General features: G+C 43.9%; 1 protein-coding gene across 2 annotated transcripts; it reads left to right on the forward strand.

The window, feature by feature from the left end:
- The first annotated feature begins 1,636 nt into the window (after window positions 1-1,636).
- On the forward strand, window positions 1,637-19,395 carry LOC307218716 (prostaglandin G/H synthase 2-like). Of its 2 annotated transcripts, XM_079981472.1 has the most exons (10): window positions 1,637-1,828; window positions 2,289-2,405; window positions 4,875-5,018; window positions 6,257-6,400; window positions 7,569-7,750; window positions 10,362-10,445; window positions 11,011-11,257; window positions 11,833-12,119; window positions 13,315-13,462; window positions 16,802-19,395. In XM_079981472.1, exons 2-10 carry the CDS (start codon window positions 2,333-2,335, stop codon window positions 17,203-17,205), a joined length of 1,713 nt encoding a protein of 570 aa, XP_079837598.1. In that variant the 5' UTR covers window positions 1,637-1,828; window positions 2,289-2,332; the 3' UTR covers window positions 17,206-19,395. The 2 variants fall into 2 exon arrangements, with proteins under 2 accessions (XP_079837598.1, XP_079837599.1); XM_079981473.1 differs by lacking the exon at window positions 6,257-6,400 and having other exon boundaries at window positions 1,639-1,828.
- The last annotated feature ends 743 nt before the right edge of the window (window positions 19,396-20,138 follow it).

Below are 20,138 nucleotides of genomic sequence, written 5' to 3' on the forward strand. Positions count from 1 at the left end.
TGGTCCCAAACCATATAGTGCTTTCAACAGCAAAACCAGCACCTTGAACTTAGGGGTTTCCCACACCTCCATTTGCCCCATTGCTTCCTCTTGGGGAAACCCAATCTTTAGTGCTGAATCAGAACAAAGAGCAATCGAGTTTCTTATACAAGGCTGTTTGTTTTGATTTATCACTAAAGAGTGGGTTTTCTGGGGGAAAGTAGCAGGATCAAGGCAAAACCCTGGGTCCGGCTATTAACCAGAAGGTTGGTGGTTCACGTCCACCCAGGGATAGCTGTGGGCAGGTTTCCAGCATTGCAGGGGGTGTACCAGGTGATCCTTGTCATGTGACAAAGACATGAGAGCAGAAGCAGCAAAGCAGGCTGGGAAGTGCTGGGACTGCACAATCATTTGGGCCTACTCAAGTTATTCAGGCCTAACTGCTAACTGTTGAGTCACTCTGCCATGTGACTTAGCAGCCATTTTCTCTGTGTGTTCTCTGTAAGATTTCAGTCAGAGTCTGTCTGCCTCAGATGTGAGCAGTATGTAATCTCAGTCAAACTGTTTGGAACCATGTTGTTTATGAAAAAGTTTATTTCAACTCAGTAAAGCTCTTTAAGACTTTGCATTATTAATTTATGCTGCGTGTCATGAGCCCTTAGCCTGGCACTCAGTGCAATTCTTTCAACAATAGCCTGCCCTACTGAGCAGCTGCCATATTTTATACCAACTGCCGCTTCCGGATCAGTCTTAAAGGCATCCCCACATACAGAGAACTGCAGCAATCCAGTCTGGAAGTTAACAGTGCACAGATGGCTGTGGTCAAGCTTTTCTGTCCAGAAACGGCCACATCTGTCTTAATAAATAGAAGGGGAAGAAATGGAGGCAGTGATTTTATGTTCTTGGGTTCCATGATCATCGCAGATGGTGACAGCAGTCACGAAATTAAAAGACGCCTGCTTCTTGGGAGAAAAGCAATGACAAACCTAGACAGCACCTTAAAAAGTAGAGACATCACCTTGCCAACAAAGGTCTGTATAGTTAAAGCTGTGGTTTTCCCAGTAGTGATGTATGGAAGTGAGAGCTGGACCATCAAGAAGGCTGATCGCCGAAGAATTGATGCTTTTGAATTATGGTGCTGGAGGAGACTCTTGAGAGTCCCATGGACTGCAAGGAGATCAAACCTCTCCATTCTGAAGGAAATCAGCCCTGAGTGCTCACTGGAAGGAAGAAGAAGAAGAAGAAGAAGAAGAAGAAGAAGAAGAAGAAGAAGAATAGTAGTAGTAGTAGTAGTAGTTTGGATTTGATATCCCGCTTCATCACTACCCGAAGGAGTCTCAAAGCTGCTAACATTATCCTTTCCCTTCCTCCCCCACAGCAAACACTCTGTGAGGTGAGTGGGGCTGAGAGACTTCAGAGAAGTGTGACTAGCCCAAGGTCACCCAGCAGCTGCAGGTGGAGGAGCGGAGACGCAAACCCGGTTCACCAGATTACGAGTCCACCGCTCTTAACCACTACACCACACTGGCTCAGATCCTGAAGCTGAGGCTCCAGTACTTTGGCCACCTCATGAGAAGAGAAGACTCCCTGGAAAAGACCCTGGTGTTGGGAAAGATTAAGGGCACAAGGAGAAGGGGACGACAGAGGACGAGATGGTTGGACAGTGTTGTCGAAGCTACTAACGTGAGTTTGACCAAACTGTGGGAGGCAGTGGAAGACAGGAGTGCTCTGGAGTCGGACATGACTAAACGACAACAATGCTGAAGCGCAGCAAAAAATGGAAAAGAAGGGAAGGCACAAAAAATAAAGACTGTTCAGGGCGCTACTAGCAGCTGCTGGGATCTTGTAGGTAAAGGGCTTGCCTCCTGCTGCCTCCCCATCCTTCTACAGCCATACCATAACATGTGAAGGATGCAGTATCAAAGTAAAAAAAGGCTGAATGTAATGTGAGAGCAAATATAAACTAATAATATCAAGCAGCAGTTAATCTATTGGGATCTAATTCATTAGCACTAGCTCATGGATTTTTATAAGACTTTAGATCAGCCATGTCCAAAATCTGTTTTGGGGGCCTAATCCGGCCCACCGGTTGGTTTAATCTGGCCCCTGTCACAGTTCATTTTTTCCTGGGGTAAAATCCTAAAAAACCCTCAACAACCTCAATCCTTAAAAAAGCTCAACAACTTTGGTCGGCCCTTTGGTTGGCCCTCGCGGCTCTTCACTTCATCAAATTTGGCCCTCTTTGAAAAAAGTTTGGACACCACTGCTCTAGATGTTACTTAACTGCACACCTCTCGATTCCTTTTCAGTTAATCCTTGCTGCTCAAATCCATGCCAAAACAGAGGAATCTGCATGACAACAGGATTTGACCATTATGAATGCGACTGTACGCGGACTGGTTATCATGGGGAAAACTGCACTACACGTACGTATTCCAGAAAGTTACACTTGCACAATTAACATTTAGGAGAAAAGCCATAGTCCAGTGATGTAAAGAGCACATTATTTTGCACAGTGTTGGTTCAAGCTAAAAATGGGTTTAAAAGGAGAAATTCTGGGGCAAGTTTGGGGCAAGTACCAAGTACTCTTTGGTGAGGGAACTCCTGTAGAGATTTAAAATCACAAAATATGTAGCAAAGTAAGCATGGAAATATAGGCTATTGGACCTTTAAAATATGCCCTTTCAAGTTCCTTCAAAAGTTCCACTTTTCCTGCAGCATAGGAAAAGACCACACGTTTTTTTGGTAAGTTAAAAATGGTTTACTTACAAACTCTTTTCATGAGCTTCAGAAAATTGCACAGGCAATAAAGCTTGGCTTACTTACAAAGTGATGAAGGTTCCTAAATTATTGTAGTGGTCTGGCACCCTCAAACTCATAACAGTTCAGCTTTGTAGTAGCTAACCAGTTGAACTAATTGGTATAAGAACTCAGCGGTTTCTCTGAGTCATATGGTCTAAACAGGAGCAACCAGCTCAGACATTCTCACATGTTGAACTTCTCAAATAGACAAAGGCTTAATTACCTCGTTCCTCCCAAAATGAGGGGAAATGGACATATTTAAGGCTGGCAGGACAGCTTGCTCTATGGTATTAACCCCTTCATGCATTAATTAGACTTAAGCATGTTAGTTATATGAGGCTGGGTATCCCACAAGCCTAGGGCTTGCCGATCAGAAGGTTGGTGGTTTGAATCCCCGCAACGGGTTGAGCTCCCATTGTTCGGTCCCTGCTCCTGCCAACCTAGCAGTTCAAAAGCACGTCAAAGTGCAAGTAGATAAATAGGTACCGCTCCGGCGGGAAGGTAAACGGCGTTTCCGTGTGCTGCTCTGGTTCGCCAGAAGCGGCTTAATCATGCTGGCCACATGACCCGGAAGCTGTCTGCGGACAAACGCCAGCTCCCTCGGCCTATAGAGCGAAATGAGCGTGCAACCCTAGAGTCGGTCACGACTGGACCTAATGGTCAGGGTTCCCTTTACCTTTAGCTTTATCCCACAAATAGCTGGTTCCAGGTTCAATTTCTGGTGGCACCAGGTAAGGTAGGGAAAGACTCCTGTTTGAAGCCATGGAGAAAGGCCACTAGTCAGTGAAGTTATTACGGATTTAGATAATCAGTAATAGCAATAATCAGAGTTTCCCAGACTTGGGTCTCCAGCTGTTTTTGGACTATATTTCCCATAAATCCTGGCCACTGGTCCTGCTGCCTAGGGCTGATGAGAATTGCAGTCCAAAAACAGCTGGAGATACCTTAGTTTAAGGTAGTGTCAAAGGTTTCAAACAAAGGGTTGCCATATTTCAAACCAGGACACCCCGAAAATTGTTGAATTTTTTTTAGATAAATCCCAGAGTTGTTGCACTCCCCCCCCCCCGCAAAAGCCCAAAAATCATCTCTTTTTTTTATTTACTTGCCTAATATCCAGGACAAACATCCACCTTTCGCAGATTCTCCCTGGACATATGGTGGTCCAGTTTTCTTCAGTTCTTATTTGCGTGGACAGGCGGAGTCCCCAGATCCCGAGTGGTCCCCCCCGTCATGTGGAATAACGACTCTAGACAACGTGCTATGGGATTAAATTGGCCACAACTTTATTAAATTTCAAATGTGGGTAGACCTTGGCTCAGGCATTGGGCGTTCTCCCTCCCTAGTCCCCAGCCAGGGACCTAGGGAGCTACAGGGTTATCCAGTGTGTGTGTGGGGGGGATGGGCCGGCTCTGGAGAACATATGTTCAAGCAGAGATAGCCGCCCCTGTTACGCCGCCGCAGGGGAGAGCAATGACGACCTTTCGGCGTACGGCCAAAGCCTCCCTTCAAAAACCCCTTTAACGGGGAACCCTGGTATCGCCGCCACAAAGAGGAGGATGGACTAAAGGATTCCGCCCAAGGCCTGATACCACCAAAGTTGTGACGTTTTGCTACGGGAAAGGCGAAACCTGCCAATGCAGGGAAATTCCTTTCCGGCCCTTTAACAGAGACCTTATCGTAGCAGTGCCCGCATACCTGTGGAGAAAGGTTAACCTGCAAAACCTATGAAGAAAAGTTAACCTGCAAAATAAGACATTAACTGAGGGTGGGTAGGGTGGGAGAAGCTCTGGAGCCAAGTGAGGATTACCAGGTAAGATCCACCCTCTATTGTGTGGGCAGGTAATCCCTCCCCCTACCTGGCCTGGTTTCCCTGGCAACGCTTCCCCCAGGTGGGATTGGACAACTCACTGGGGTAGGCGGGGACCTCCAGGTATCCCACCTGAGGGAAGGCAAAGCCTATGCTGATGGGGCCACTCCAGATCCAGGGCTGCACGCGTCCACGCAAAAGGCGCCCCCCGTTTTAAGTGGGGAGCGGTCATTGCAATTTTTCATGAATGTTTTCCCTAATTTTCATTGCACTTCATTCCTTGCAGCCGAATTCTTTACTTGGCTGAGAGCGATGCTGAAACCTGCTCCAGCCACAGTCCATTATCTGCTCACTCACTTCAAAGCAGTCTGGGATGTAATCAACAACACCCCTTTCCTCCGCAACACCATCATGAGATACTTATTGATGTGTAAGTAACCCTACCTTTCAATGCTGTTCTTACAGAATAGTCCTATACACATCTACTCAGAAGTATGTCTCACCGAGTTCAATGGAGCTTGCTGCCAGGTCAATGAGTATTGGATTAGAGGCTTAATAGTGGGGACAGGTATTTACCTATACATGTCTACTCCTTGAGAAGTAAGTCTCATTGAGTTCCATGGGCCGTATTCCCAGGTGAACGAATATAGGCTTGGAACAGGAGGTCAGCTATATATATCTGAGCTCTTTGAGGTACCATATGTTGACTACAATAGTTGTCATTTCTATACATATTGACCTAATGCAGTAACTGAATTCTACCCTCTAAGCTTTCTAATAAATGGCATTATGGAAAGCAATAGCTGAGTCAAGAGACTTCCTTTTCATACCTTAGGTGCAATTTGCTTCTTGTGGAAGATGACAGCAAAAGTGAAAACTCCTCTTGAGAAGTTTTTGTACAACACACATTTAAAATGAGCTTTGTGGTCTGTATAGCTGTCTGTACTTCTTCGAGGGAAGTTGGGGATCTTTCTCAAAGGGTTTTGAGCACCCTCATCTGATTACAAATTTCAGGATTCTCCAAGGGGTTTGACAGTGGTATGTCCTCCCACTTTCCTCAGTGGGCAGTATCATGGCCAGGCCACACAAGTGATCCAGCAAATGACAGGCCCAATCACCTGGCTGCTGACTATTGGCCAATGCCAGCAGACCTTGGATGGACATTCGCCTGGCGGTGGGCCCACCTGACCAATGGGGACAGTTGGGCCCACTCCCAGGGGTGGTTTAATTGTGGCCTGCCCAGCAGACTCCTCTGCCTTGACAAGAGGTTTTTAGTGTCATAATTTTTTAGAGTTGCTATGGCCCCAAAGATGTAAAAATGCAAAGAGTATAAAATTGAGAATGGGCTTATCATCTCACATCACTTCTGAAATTTGCCTTGCCGTGGTAAGATCATTAATTGGTGAGGTTTAGATCTGGCATGGGCAAATTCCAGCCCTCCAGATGTTTGGGACTTCAATTCCCATCATCCCTGACCACTGGCCCTCTTAGCTAGGGATGATGGGAATTGTAGTCCCAAACATCTGGAGGGCCAGAGTTTGCCTATGCCTGGTTTGGATCCTCTGTGAAAGCAGACTGTATATGAGTTATCACTGCTTAGGTCACACAGTCAGTCATTAATTGCTTGCCCTGAACATAATTTCTTTTATTCATCCCTTGGCCATCTAGCAAGGTCCAATTTAATAGAAAGCCCACCAACGTATAACAGCCGTTATGGTTACAAAAGCTGGGAAGCCTATTCAAACCTTTCTTACTATACCAGAGCACTTCCGCCGGTAGAACGCAGCTGCCCAACTCCTATGGGTGTGAAAGGTAAGAAGGGGGGGGGGGAGAGAATCTGAATACGTGAAGGTAAGAGAAGATGAAATATTATTCCTCCTCTATGCTCACAAGGCCAGTGGGGGCAACCCTGGTCTCCCGCCTCAATGCAGTGGTCAATCATGTCCAGGGAATACCTCAGAAGGGCTGAAACATTAGAAAATGTGTCAGAAGGAGAAGCACAAGATGTCAAGCATTTGCTACATCATAAATCTTCACATTGAAAGGTTTTGTCTTACTTTGTCAAATAAGAAGAGGGTGGGCTTTTAGTGGATGCTAGCAAGTGATGCATTTGGGCATGTAAAGGTAAAGGGACCCCTGACCACTAGGTCCAGTCGCAGACGACTCTCGGGTTCCACGCTCATCTCGCTTTATTGGCCGAGGGAGCCGGCGTACAGCTTCCAGGTCATGTGGCCAGCATGACTAAGCCGCTTCTGGCAAACCAAAGCAGTGCACGGAAACACCGTTTACCTTCCCGCCAGAGTGATACCTATTTATCTACTTGCACTTTGACGTGCTTTCAAACTGCTAAGTTGGCAGGAGCAGGGACCGAGCAACGGGAGCTCACCCCGTCGCGGGGATTCAAACCACTGACCTTCTGATCGGCAAGTCCTAGGCTCTGTAGTTTAACCCACAGCGCCACCCGCATCCCAATTTGGGCATATACTGGCAACCAAACTAATATCAAACTGGTTTAAACCAGAACTATATTCAGCGTACTACTTTAGAATTAGACTAGTTCCAAAACACAAAGAAGCTATCAACATTGTACATTTGGAGTTTAACATACTGTACATTTGGCGTTTTGCATATTTACATTTTCCCTGTCAAATTCCTGTAGGAAGGACCGCTCCCCACATCAAATGGGGGGTGCCTTTTGCTTGGTCGTGCCCAGCCCCCTGCATCCCAGTGCGGCTCCTGGTAGTTCGGGCTGGTTTTACCTCCCCTTGGCTGGATACCTGGAGGTCTCCGCCTACCTCAGCCAATTGCCCAATCCCACCTGGGGAGGTGTTGCCAAGGGATCAGCCAGGTAGGGGGAGGGACTGCCCTGCCCACACAACAGAAGGTGAATCTTACCTGTAGGAAAATGGAAACTGCAGCAGCTATTCTGTTTCCAGTACTTACAAGTGTCAGAAAAATAAATGATTATTTTACATCCCAGGCAAGAAGGAACTTCCAGAGTCTAAACTCGTTTTGGAGAAAGTTCTACTTAGGAGAAAATTTATTCCCAGCCCTCAAGGCACAAATATCATGTTTGCGTTCTTCGCTCAACACTTCACCCACCAATACCTCCGTACAGAAAAGGACAAAGGACCAGCCTTCACAAAGGCCTTTGGGCATGGGGTAAGCTGGAAGAGTCACGACTTTGACTGGTTAGCTATTACAAAGTAGAACTGTTATGCATTTGAGGGTGCTGGAAAAATACAATCTCTAGACCTTATAAATGTTAGAATTCAACTAAGGCTTGGGGGTGCCGAGCTATGTGCTAAACACTTTTCTTTCTTTTTCATAATTTTTATTAAATTTCCTGTTTTACATTTTTCACTTAATCAACCTTAAAATATCATTGACTTCCCTTCTCTTCCCATGGTTCCTTTTGCATAATGCACACTCATACTTGATAATGTGGGTGCCCTTTGTGGGATCGCGCGCGGTGCTACGGTTCCCAGGGAACTTATTAATAAAAGGGGGCTGGCTTGCTTCTCAGTGTATTATTTGGAGGTTCACACCCAGCCTCAGTTATCAAGTTTCTTGCTGGGAGGGGGCCCAGCCCCATTTATAATAGGGGATGAAGCCGACAATAGCCAGGCAGTCGGCTCTGGAGATTCACCCTCCCTCCCATCCCTCTATTTAATGTTTTCTCGTTTACAGGTTAACTTTTTCTTCCTGTTTAGCGGGTGGTTGCTGTTGAAGGACTAGGAAGAAATTTTCATGCATTTTGTCTTCCCCATAGCAGTTCGTCACAACTTTGGCGGTTATGGCCTTGGGGGCGTGGGCGTGAAGGGGTGACTCACCCCCCTGCAGTGGCAATTCCAGGGTCCCCTCTTAAAGGGGTTATATATATGGGTGTCACTGGCCATACACTGAAAGGTCATCAGTGAACTACCCTGCGTGCGGGGATATGGGCTTGGCTGCCTGCTACATTTACATCTCACAGAGCACCCCCATATCCCATTTACCCTGATGAGCCCCAGTTCCCCCCAGCTGGGGGGCTGGGAGGGATACACGCCTAAGGCCTACGCCAAGGTCTTCCTACATTTGGAAGTTTAATAAAGTTGTGGCCTAATTTTTAATTCCAGAGTCTTTATTCCTTTCTTATAATCCCTGGGGGCTGGAGCTGTCGCGCCTGGTCACGCAACATAAATCCCTACGTATTTTATATAAACTACACCATTCAGTATCCCGTTATTACATCAATCAAAGCTTATTTACACTGTTGAATTTATCTTAATGCTGCCCACATTTCCAAATATACACAGTTTCCTCCATATATTCAATAAACATTTTCCAATCTTCTCTAAACCTATGTTCTTCTTGTTCTCTTATTCTGTGTTAGGTCCGCAAGCTGCACACATTCCATCAGTTCAAGTTGTCATTCTTTTTTAGTTGGGACCTCGCTTGTTTTCCCATTTTGGTGCTAACAAAACACAGGGCTCAGTAGTGGCATACATAAATAACCTTTTATGACACCTGGGAATTTCAGGCTGAATTATCCCCAACAAAGAGGACTCTGTTTTTTTTTTTTTTTGTTTGTTTTTTTGAAAAGTACTTTTAAGCATTTCTTTCAATTCATTATGAATTATTTCCCAATACTCTTTTATGCTTTTACAGGTCCACCACATATGCCCCAGCCTCATTGCATCTCCATGTGCTAGACCCTTTTAATCCCCTGGAATCAGCAAGTGTTAAAAGATAATTGTATTTTAGTGTTCTGTTGGAAGCTGCCCAGAGTGGCTGGGGAAACCCAGCCAGATGGGCAGGGTATAAATATATTATTATTATTATTATTATTATTATTATTATTATTATTATGCCAGGCTAGCCTCCTGGGTCAAGGTAAAAGCCTGGAAGATGTGTCATTAAGAAAAGAAGGCTCAAAGTGTAGGTTAGAATGGTGACAGGAACTGTGTGACCAAGACACAAAGCAGAAGGCAGAGCATGGTGTCTGACATCTGTCTGAATTGAAAGCTACGGCTATGGGAGAAGCAAGACCCTTTTGGCGTGTTAATCCTGTGAGACCCTCCATCGTAGGCTCAGGTTGTATATATTTGTAAATAAGCCTTATATCATAAAGATGCCACAGTCTCTGCTCTGCCTCATTTCCAAAAGAAAATATGGACCCTGGATAAGTGCCTGGAATCTTTTGTACCGCTGGAGATTGGGGTAGCATGCAACACAATTTCCATTAGTTCCTTCAGAAAGCAGGAGCCCTTCTTAACAACCGTGTTTACAATGATATGTATCACCACCACCCTGTGTTGTGTATCAGAAAAAAACCAGTTTTATATGCCAGGGCTCATTCTATATTTAACCCAAATACAGGCATGCAATAGCAAAACAATTTTTCTATAAATTAAGAATATTCAAATCATGACGTATTTTGAGGACTGACCAAACTCTCTCCTCCGTTGTACCCTCACTGCAGCATATATTGTTCTGAAACTTTTAGAGGGAGATAACTAATTTTACTGGACATTTACAAAGTGTTCAACTTTCTTTGGGCAACAACTAGTATATTTAAGTAATATTCTGTCTGTTTTTATTTATATATAATTTTTTTATTATTTTCTTATAAACAGCTTTTCCATCAATACAATAACCAACTTAAAAATCCCTTTTACTCTGCTGAGCTTATTCTGTCTATTTTGTAAGGGCTTCACCCTGAATCTATTTGTTTCTCTGTCTCATCTGTCAAATTAAAAATCAGACGTTCATGTTCCTATCTTTTCAACAGGTCGATCTAAATCATATCTACGGAGAGAATTTGGATAGGCAGCTGAAACTCAGACTATTTAAGGATGGGAAGCTGAAATTTCAGGTTGGTTTGGACTTTTTCTGAAAACGCTGCAGTGTGTTGAGAAAAAGAGAGATTGTATTTATGTTAAAGTGTTTACTTGGAAGAGTGGTGTGTTCCCTCTGATGCATAGAAGCCCCACAGACATTTTAGTAACTGCACCAGCAAGCATTTCCTCCCTAGATAACTATTTAAGGAGTATAGACTATCACAATGCCACAATCTCACAAAAATCTCTGTACTTGAAATCCACTAGAAATTGACAAGTACAGTGGTACCTCGGGTTACAGACGCTTCAGGTTACAGACTCCACTAACCCAGAAATAGTACCTCAGGTTAAGAACTTTGCTTCAGGATGAAAACAGAAATCGTGTGGCGGCAGCAGGAGGCCCCATTAGCTAAAGTGGTACCTCAGGTTAATAACAGTTTCAGGTTAAGAGCGGACCTCCAGAACAAATTAAGTTCTTAACCCGAGGTACCATATAAGCATTTTATATTTTCACTGGATTTTAGTATTCTTGGCTGAAATTCAGCATGATAGAAGATTCTATATGCTGCCATGCTCATTTATTTGTTTTTGTAATTACAGATGATCAATGGAGAGATGTACCCACCTACAGTCAAAGAAACTCAGGCAGAAATGATCTACCCACCACATGTCCCTGAGCACCTGAAATTTTCTGTAGGGCAAGAGGCCTTTGGTTTGGTTCCAGGGCTGCTGATGTACGCCACGTTATGGCTCCGGGAACACAACCGGGTCTGTGACATTCTGAAGGGCGAGCATCCAGAATGGGATGATGAGCAGCTGTTCCAAACTACCCGCCTGATCTTAACAGGTAATTCTTACAATTGCTCATGGTTAACACACAATTACTTGATGAAATTTTGCTGCTGCTAGATGTGGCGATGGCCATCATCTAAGATGTCTTTAAAATGGCCGAGACAATTTCATGGGAGATAGCTCTATCACCGTTTGTTGACTATTGTTGATTCTGAGCATCTCAGGGACATTTTGTGGGCCGTCGTTGGAAATGTAGTGCCAGACAAGATGGACACTTGGATTGATCCAAGAGGACTGTTCTTCCATTATTCAGTGTTGCTGTGACTTTTAACTGAGAGCATGGCATTTCATAGCAAACTTTCTGTTAGCCTGCTGGATTTTGGTTGGCCTGCTGCAGATTTGGTTAGGGACTTAACATTGCTCTGGAAACAAAAGTAAAAGATTTGACTTTATTGTGGGACAACAGGAGCCACCATCAAGATTGTGATTGAAGACTACAGCCTGAAAGCGAGATGAGTGCCGCACCCCATAATTGCCTTTTTCTGGACTTAACCACCCAGGGATCCTTTACCCTTTTATTGTTTAGGAAATGAAAAGACTGACTGACTTTTGTTTTCTGTGGGGAAACAGGAGAGACCATCAAGATTGTGATTGAAGACTATGTGCAGCACCTGAGTGGCTACCACTTCAAGTTGAGGTTTGACCCAGAGCTGCTGTTCAACCAGGGATTCCAGTATCAGAACAGAATAGCGGCAGAATTCAACACCCTTTACCACTGGCACCCTCTCCTTCCTGATACCTTCCAGATTCATGACCAAGAGTACACATACCAGCAGTTCATCCATAACAACTCCATCATGTTAGAACATGGTCTTTCCCATATGGTGGAATCCTTCTCCAGGCAAAGGGCTGGAAGGGTAAGAATATATTTCCTACTAAGAAATTGCATAGCCTTCATCTTGAGGCAACATGTCCTCCTGTATTGTAAGTCACCCTTGTGTCTGAAAAGCCTTTAAACACAGAATGATCATCAATGGGGCCTTCTGAGATTTGGGGAACAGTTTTGCAGTATCTGCAGCTTTCTCTGTGGCAGCAGCTTTTATTGATTTCCCGTTGTTGCATTTTCTGACAGAAGGCTCAATAGCACAAGCAGTTTTACATTGTAAATCAAGAGATGAGCGTTCAGTCTTTTACACTTGAAGTCTGGTTGATTTCAAAGGGGCCAGAAGTTCCTATGACCTACTATTCCATTTGATCAATTTATAATGCAACAAATGCACAATAGACATGATTAGTTTCTCTACATATACTTATAGAAAAGTAGCTTTTATCACTGAAGTGGCAAACCTGTTCACTATTCTGCTTGAAGGAACTTGCATGATGGAATGTTCCTCAGTTTTCTCTTTTAAAAAATGTTCCTTCTGTATACAAAACTAGAAGTTGTGGAGAAGAATTCAAGTCTAGTATTTTCCCTGGTTTTTTTTTTCCCTGTGTGAGAACTGGACTCTGAGTTTAGTCTCAGTGAGAACATACAGCTCTGTCTGAAGTAACCAAGTTTAATGCAGTCCTCTGTGTTTTCTCTACTTCTCCATTCTACCCAAAGGAAGGCCAAGTCCAGAAGCTCACATTCCTATTTTTGGAACCATGGTGGCAAGGCTTGTAGGTATTATGCAACGCCATGCCATACTTGTTCCAACATATGCAACATTTAAGCTCCATTTTGTTACTCACAAAAGGGACGCGGGTGGCGCTGTGGGTTAAACCACAAAGCCTAAGACTTGCCGATCAGAAGGTTGACAGTTCGAATCCCCGCGACGGGGTGAGCTCCTGTTGCTCAGTCCCTGCTCCTGCCAACCTAGCAGTTCGAAAGCAGGTCAAAGTGCAAGTAGATAAACAAGAAGGTAAACGGTGTTTCCGTGCGCTGCTCTGGTTCGCCAGAAGTGGCTTAGTCATGCTGGCCACATGACCCAGAAGCTGTACGCCGGCTCCCTCAGCCAATAAAGCGAGATGAGCGTCGCAAACCCAGAGTCGGTCACGACTGGACCTAATGGTCAGGGGTCCCTTTACCTTTACCTTTTTGGTACTCACATTACTCCATTTCTTTGATAACAGGTAGCTGGTGGGCGGAATGTCCCTGCTGCAATGCAGAAAGTAGCTAAGGCCTCCATTGATCGAAGCAGGCAGATGAGATACCGCTCCATGAATGAGTATCGGAAGCACTTTATGCTGAAACCCTTTCAGTCATTTGAAGAACTCACAGGTAAGACTTGTCCTCTACTTAGAGAAAAACAGGAGCTGCTCTTTATGGGCAAGGCTGCGCAGCTTAGAGAACAAACCGCTGCTTTGTATGGGGATGTTTTGGGTCCAATTATTGGCATCTCCAATTAAGGGAAAGCAGTTAGCAGGTCCAGGATTGTGTAGGCAGCTAAAGGCTAGATGCTCCAATGGGTTGAATTGTTGTTTAGTCGTTCAGTCGTGTCCACCTCTTCATGACCCCATGGACCCGAGCACGCCAGGCACTCCTGTCTTCCACTGCCTCCCACAGTTTGGTCAAACTCATGCTGGTAGCTTCGAGAACACTATCCAACCATCTCGTCCTCTGTCGTCCCCTTCTCCTTGTGCCCTCCATCTTTCCCAACATCAGAGTCTTTTCCAGGGAGTCTTCTCTTCTCATGAGGTGGCCAAAGTATTGGAGTCTCAGCTTCAGGATCTGTCCTTCCAGTGAGCACTCAGGGCTGATTTCCTTCAGAATGGAGAGGTTTGATCTCCTTGCAGTCCATGGGACTCTCAAGAGTCTCCTCCAGCACCATAATTCAAAAGCATCAATTCTTCGGCGATCAGCCTTCTTTATGGTCCAGCTCTCACTTCCATACATCACTACTGGGTAAACCATAGCTTTAACTATATGGACCTTTGTTGGCAAGATGATGTCTCTGCTTAAGTGTTCAAATCCAAATACAAGATTCAAGCAATATACCCAATAAATGAATTTTTCAGTGTGTCGAGAACGCTACCAGACTTTTGGAAGACTTTTAGAAGACATCTGAAGGCAGCCCTGTTTAGGGAAGCTTTTAATGTTTGATGGACTATTGTATTTTAATATTTTCTTGGAAGCCACCCAGAGTGGCTGGGGAAACCCAGCCAGATGGGCAGGGTATAAATAATAAGTTATTATTAGTCCTTTCACGTGGACTATCATTCTGTCCTGCCAAATCCCCACACATGATTCAGTTCTGTGGGGACTTGGAAGCATTTTTCCGCCATTTATGCCTGAAGGAGTACTTTCAATACACACAAGAACAAGACAAAGTAGAACAAACAACATCTTCACAACACAACATCTCTCAACCTACTGGGGAACAACCACCACACTCCCAACACATTAATGAACAGAACATTGACTACCAACTACCACTTAAAAAGAGTTACACAAAAAGGGACTCCACATGGACCCCTCCTGATGGATGCAATACCACACTAGATCTGTACATCAATTTCTTCTGCCACAGTATCCAAACAGATGTGACCAGAAAACACCATCGCTTACAACCAGGTTTACCACAACTATCAGCCAATCACCCATTCCCTTCACCCTTCTGAGTAATACTCCTCCCCACCCTCTCACTATATATAAGGGTCTGGTGACTTCTGTTTCAGTGTATCTGAAGAAGTGTGCATGCACATGAAAACTCATTCCAGTAAGAAACTTAGTTGGTCTCTAAGGTGCTACTGGAAGGAATTTTTAAAAAAATTATTTTTATTATTAGTTTTTAAAAAGTGTTGAGTTCCTGTAGAAAAGCTTTGTTGTCTTTTATTGGAGTTTGGGTAGTTGCAGCCCCTCTGCTGAGAACCTGTACTGTCTTTTCAAGCTGTAAGGTAAAAGGCAAAGGGACCCCTGACCATTAGGTCCAGTCGTGGCCGACTCTGGGGTTGCGGCGCTCATCTCGCTTTATTGGCCGAGGGTTCTGGGTCATGTGGCCAGCATGACTAAGCTGCTTCTGGCAAACCAGAGCAGTGCACAGAAACGCCATTTACCTTCCTACCAGAGCGTTACCTATTTATCTACTTGCACTTGACATGCTTTCAAACTGCTAGGTTGGCAGGAGCAGGGACCGAGCAACGGGAGCTCACCACGTCATGGGGATTCGAACCGCTGACCATCTGATCGGCAAGTCCTAGGCTCTGTGGTTTAACCCACAGCACTACCTATAAGGAGAGATGCTCAAAAGGGAAACTGCATGTTCTAAGGATGGAAAGGAAGAAAGCAGAGGTTGTGGGGAGTTCTTCTTTTTTTAAAAAAAATAAAATAATTTTTATTCATTTTTCAAACACATAATAAAAACAGAACAAGACAAACAGAAGAAAAACAGAAGAAAAACAAGAAAATCAAAACACAAGCAAAAACATACAAAACAATTAAACCAATATAACTTCAAAATCATAGTTTCATACCCTTCTTTCTTTTGACTTCCCCATACCTCCCCATCCCTGCATCCTTGTTTAGTGATTCTTTAGCAACCCTTTAGTCAATTGTCTTAATTCCCTTTCATAAAATTTCCTTTAGTTTTTTAGTTACTGCTGCAGTTCTCTGCCTCTTACCCCCTGACATCTTAACATTCCTCAATTTTGCAATAGTTTTTGAGATATATTTTAAATTTCTTCCAGCCCTCTTCCACTGTCTCCTTCCCCTGGTTGCGGATTCTGCCCGTCATCTCAGCCAGTCCCATAAAGTCCATCACATTTGTTTGCCATTCTTCCAGAGTAGGTAGTTCTTGCATCTTCCAATACTTTGCCAGTAGAATTCTTGCTGCTGTGGTAGCATACATAAAGAAAATCCTATCCTTCTTTAACACCAATTGGCCAACCATGCCCAAGAGAAAAGCCTCTGGTTTCTTAGGAAAAGTCCACCTAAGGACCTTCTTAATTTCATTATAGATCATTTCCCAGAAAGCTTTAACCTTTGGGCAGGTCCACCAAAGGTGGTAAAAAGTGCCTTCAGTCTCATTACATTTCCAACACTTATTGTTAGGCAAGTGATAAATTTTTGCGAGCTTGACTGGGGTCATGTACCACCGATAGATCATTTTCATAATGTTTTCTTTTAAAGCATTACATGCAGTAAATTTAATACCGGTGGTCCATAACTGTTCCCAGTCAGCAAACATAATATAATGACCGATATCTTGTGCCCATTTAATCATAGCTGATTTCACCGTTTCATCCTGTGTATTGTGGGGAGTTCTTCTAGGGGATAGTTTTCCATAAGACTATTCTGTGTCAACCATAACTTTCCTTGCAAAGATTTTTATATGATTCATTCATTCTTCTCTCGCTGCATTGACTTTCTCCCTGCTGATGCAAAATTTATTCAGAATTGCAGAGCTTGACTTCCCCACCATACTATTTCTATTTCATGGCAGCTTTTGCAACACTAATGAGTCAGGGTCTCTCCCTGTCCTCCTTTGTAAGGCAACTTCCTTTCTTATTCTCAGAACCTCATAGAAGAACCCGCTAATGATTTACAATCATATACAAAACCATCCCCCCAACTGTTGGAGATTCCCTTCTTAACCATGATTTTTGCCTCTTGTTATCACAGGAGAAAAAGAAATGGCTGCAGAACTTGAAGAACTCTATGGGGATATTGATGCTATGGAGTTCTACCCAGCTCTTCTTGTAGAAAAACCATATCCTGGAGGTATATTTGGTGAGACCATGATAGAAATTGGGGCACCGTTCTCTTTGAAAGGTCTCTTTGGGAACGCTATTTGCTCACCAGAGTACTGGAAGCCCAGTACCTTTGGAGGCAAAGTTGGCTTTGACATAGTGAACACAGCCTCCATCCAAAACCTTATCTGCAACAATGTGCAGGGCTGTCCTCTCGTGGCTTTCCATGTCATAAACCCAGAAACAGCAGCAGCGAATAACATCAGCACCTCCAGCACAGCAAGAGACGAGATCGGCCGAGCTGTGCTACTAAAAGAGCGCTCTGCTGAACTATAGGGAACAGCTATTTGTATATTTATTTATTTATATCATTGCTGCTGCTGCTGCTGCTGCTGCTGCTGCTGCTGCTGCTGCTGCTAACAAAAACCACTTTAAAGGCATGTTCTGCTTAGATTTGCAGGACTGAACCTTTCGGTTTTTAAGAATATCTACTGTACCAGAAAGATGTATTCCAAAATGGATCAGGGCATGAAATATGCTGATTAAATTTGAACAGAAATGATAACTCTGCCTCTTAAACTTGACAAGAAGGACCCTAAATATGGAACCATTTTAGGTGTCTAGAAGTGATATTTCATGGAACAATAAATCCTGTTCTTAAATCATGCTAAAACCAATCCTTATTAACTATGCAGTTTGAAATGAGTTCAACAGCCAAATGGCCGCTTTCTAAACCCATAAATTGCCTTCAGCTGTTGCAAGTGGTGAGGGGCTTATGCTTCCTCTTTTCAGTTGTGAGAAGTGGAGTTCCAGATCCCATCTAGGGCTCACAAATGTGATTTGAGATATAGAATAGCACTGTATGTTCCAGAGCTTCTTTATAACACAGCCGCTTATATCTGGTCATTTCAACTTTTGGTTACTGACACGTTTCAAGTAGGCTGATAAACACTTATGAAAAAGAACTATAAACATAATTTGTAAAAAATAAACCAGAAAATAAACCAAATATGCACTCTAATTAATAGCTTGGTTATCGTCAGTTTTGCAAATTCAAGGCCCTTGAATCAGACCATTATTTCTGTAATCGACTGGTAACTTGGGAAATGCAACCTTATTCTCGTACTGTAGGTATTAAAATTTTAATATTGCTTAAGAAATGCATGTTTAATAGTATGGTTCTGAAGCCCATACATTACTGGCCCTCTTGGTTGAAAAACCCTCTGTTATTTGTACTCTGGCAATTGATATAATGATTATTTGTTAAACCAAAATGATAATGGAGAAAATATTGTGGAAAAGGAAATATTGGTGTAACCCAAGGAAATATGGACAAAAGTCACCAGGAAACTCTTGAGAGAGCTCTATGAGGGCTGCTGTTTGGGCTTTTGTAGCACTCAATGGAGGTTGCTCAGGAGAACTTCTGGTGGGTTGTGCCCACAGACTATAGGGGTAATTGTCCTCTTTGTTTTGAGAACTCTCTATTCCATTTCTCTTGGTTCTTTTGATTAGTTCATACCTAGAAGTTTCTTCATCTCTTTCTGGTGCCTCACTTCTCCCTTTTAAGTTCTCTTCCCCTTTGATACCAGGATACCAGAGCCCTGTCACATCCTGGACAATGGACTTCTTCTGCATTACCAGAGTAATTTTAAAAATGTTTACAAAATTAACAGGAAAAAACACATTATTTGCATGAAATAAGTTGGAAAGGTCATGCATGCTTTTGAGTCACAGCTACCTTAAAGTCTTGGATACCTGAATGGTTCTCTATGGTGCAGCAATCATTTTTCCCCACAAGGCAAGACCAGCATAAAAATAAAAAAAAATCCTTCTCTAGAGACTAGAAAATTGGTGTTTCATTCTAGCCTTTCTTTTTCTAACTGACTAGATCTGCTTTCTTAATATCAAACGTTGTTATGACTATCCATTGGCTAGAAACACTGTGGTTCCTCAGGTGGTTCCTCACAAAGCTGAGCAGACTAGAGCCCCTTTTGTGTTCTTCCTCCTATTTTAGGTTCTACAAATGCCATAAATTTAGTTTTGTAAAAAAGATGATGACGCAAACTGGGAATCTGGGTACTGTAACTCATCTGAGGAGGCAATCACCCCCTTTCTACAGACATTCATGCTCCTGCATCTGGGCCAATTCCTATCATAGCTGCAGTCGCAACTCTCTAGTGGGGTTGCTACCCTGTAGCATGGAGCAATGGTCCAGTCTTACAAAACTTAGAGGTTTCTACACACACATATCTCCTTTCTCCATCCAAGCAAAAAAGAGACTTTATTACAGTTCCATGACACCTTCCAGCCAAGCAAAAAACACTCAAGAGAGGCATGAGATACTAGAAGAGCCTTCTGGATATAAGTCCAATGGTCCATTTACCCCAGCTTCCTCTTCTCACAGTGTGTCTGGTGGTCTTGGGCTGCCCAGAAATCAAGACCCCTCTCTTGGCCTCGCTGATGTGGTCCAAAGGAAAGCAGAGCAATATGTTTGCCACCAGCTTGGCTGCAGGAGTTGCTGGAAGGAGGCGTTGTGGTTTAGACATTTAGTCGTGTCCGACTCTTCATGACCCCATGGATCAGAGCACACCAGGCACTGCCTCCCGCAGTTTGGTCAAACTCATGCTGGGAGCTTCGAGAACACTGTCCAACCATCTCATCCTCTGTCGGCCCCTTCTCCTTGTGCCCTCCATCTTTCCCAACATCAGGGTCTTTTCCAGGGAGTCTTCTCTTCTCATGAGGTGGCTATGGTATTGGAGTCTCAGCTTCAGGTCCTTCCAGTGATCTTAGGGACTCCACTCTGGATTTCTGTAGGGTTTACTCCTTAGCCTTTTCTTCTCCTGAAGATATCCTACAAGGCAAAGGAGATTTTGGATCAGAGTATTCCTTCTCCTAGAAGTCTTCCCAGGTTGACCACCTGCCCTTCACTTCCCTCTCCAGAACATGCAGAAACCACCTTCTTGACCTGTCTGCAGTAACCCTATTAATGGGAATGGTTTTGGATACACGAGGTTCCCCACTGCTGATCTAAGTGGCCACCTGTGTGCTCCACCCCTATGACCTGGCTCAGCAGATGGTTGGTGTTCATTCAACAATCCATCCATTCTCCAGCTCACTCCCAAACCCACTCCCCCCCCATTTGTCTTTTATTGCCTGATTCCTCCCAGCTTCACACCAACAGAACCTCTGTTCATTTTCCTCTACATCTAATAATAATAATAATAATAAATTTTATTTATATCCCGCCCTCCCCAGCCGAAGCCGGGCTC

The sequence above is a fragment of the Podarcis cretensis genome (assembly GCF_951804945.1).
Source record: "Podarcis cretensis genome assembly, chromosome: 6".
NCBI classification, from domain to species: Eukaryota; Metazoa; Chordata; class Lepidosauria; order Squamata; family Lacertidae; genus Podarcis; species Podarcis cretensis.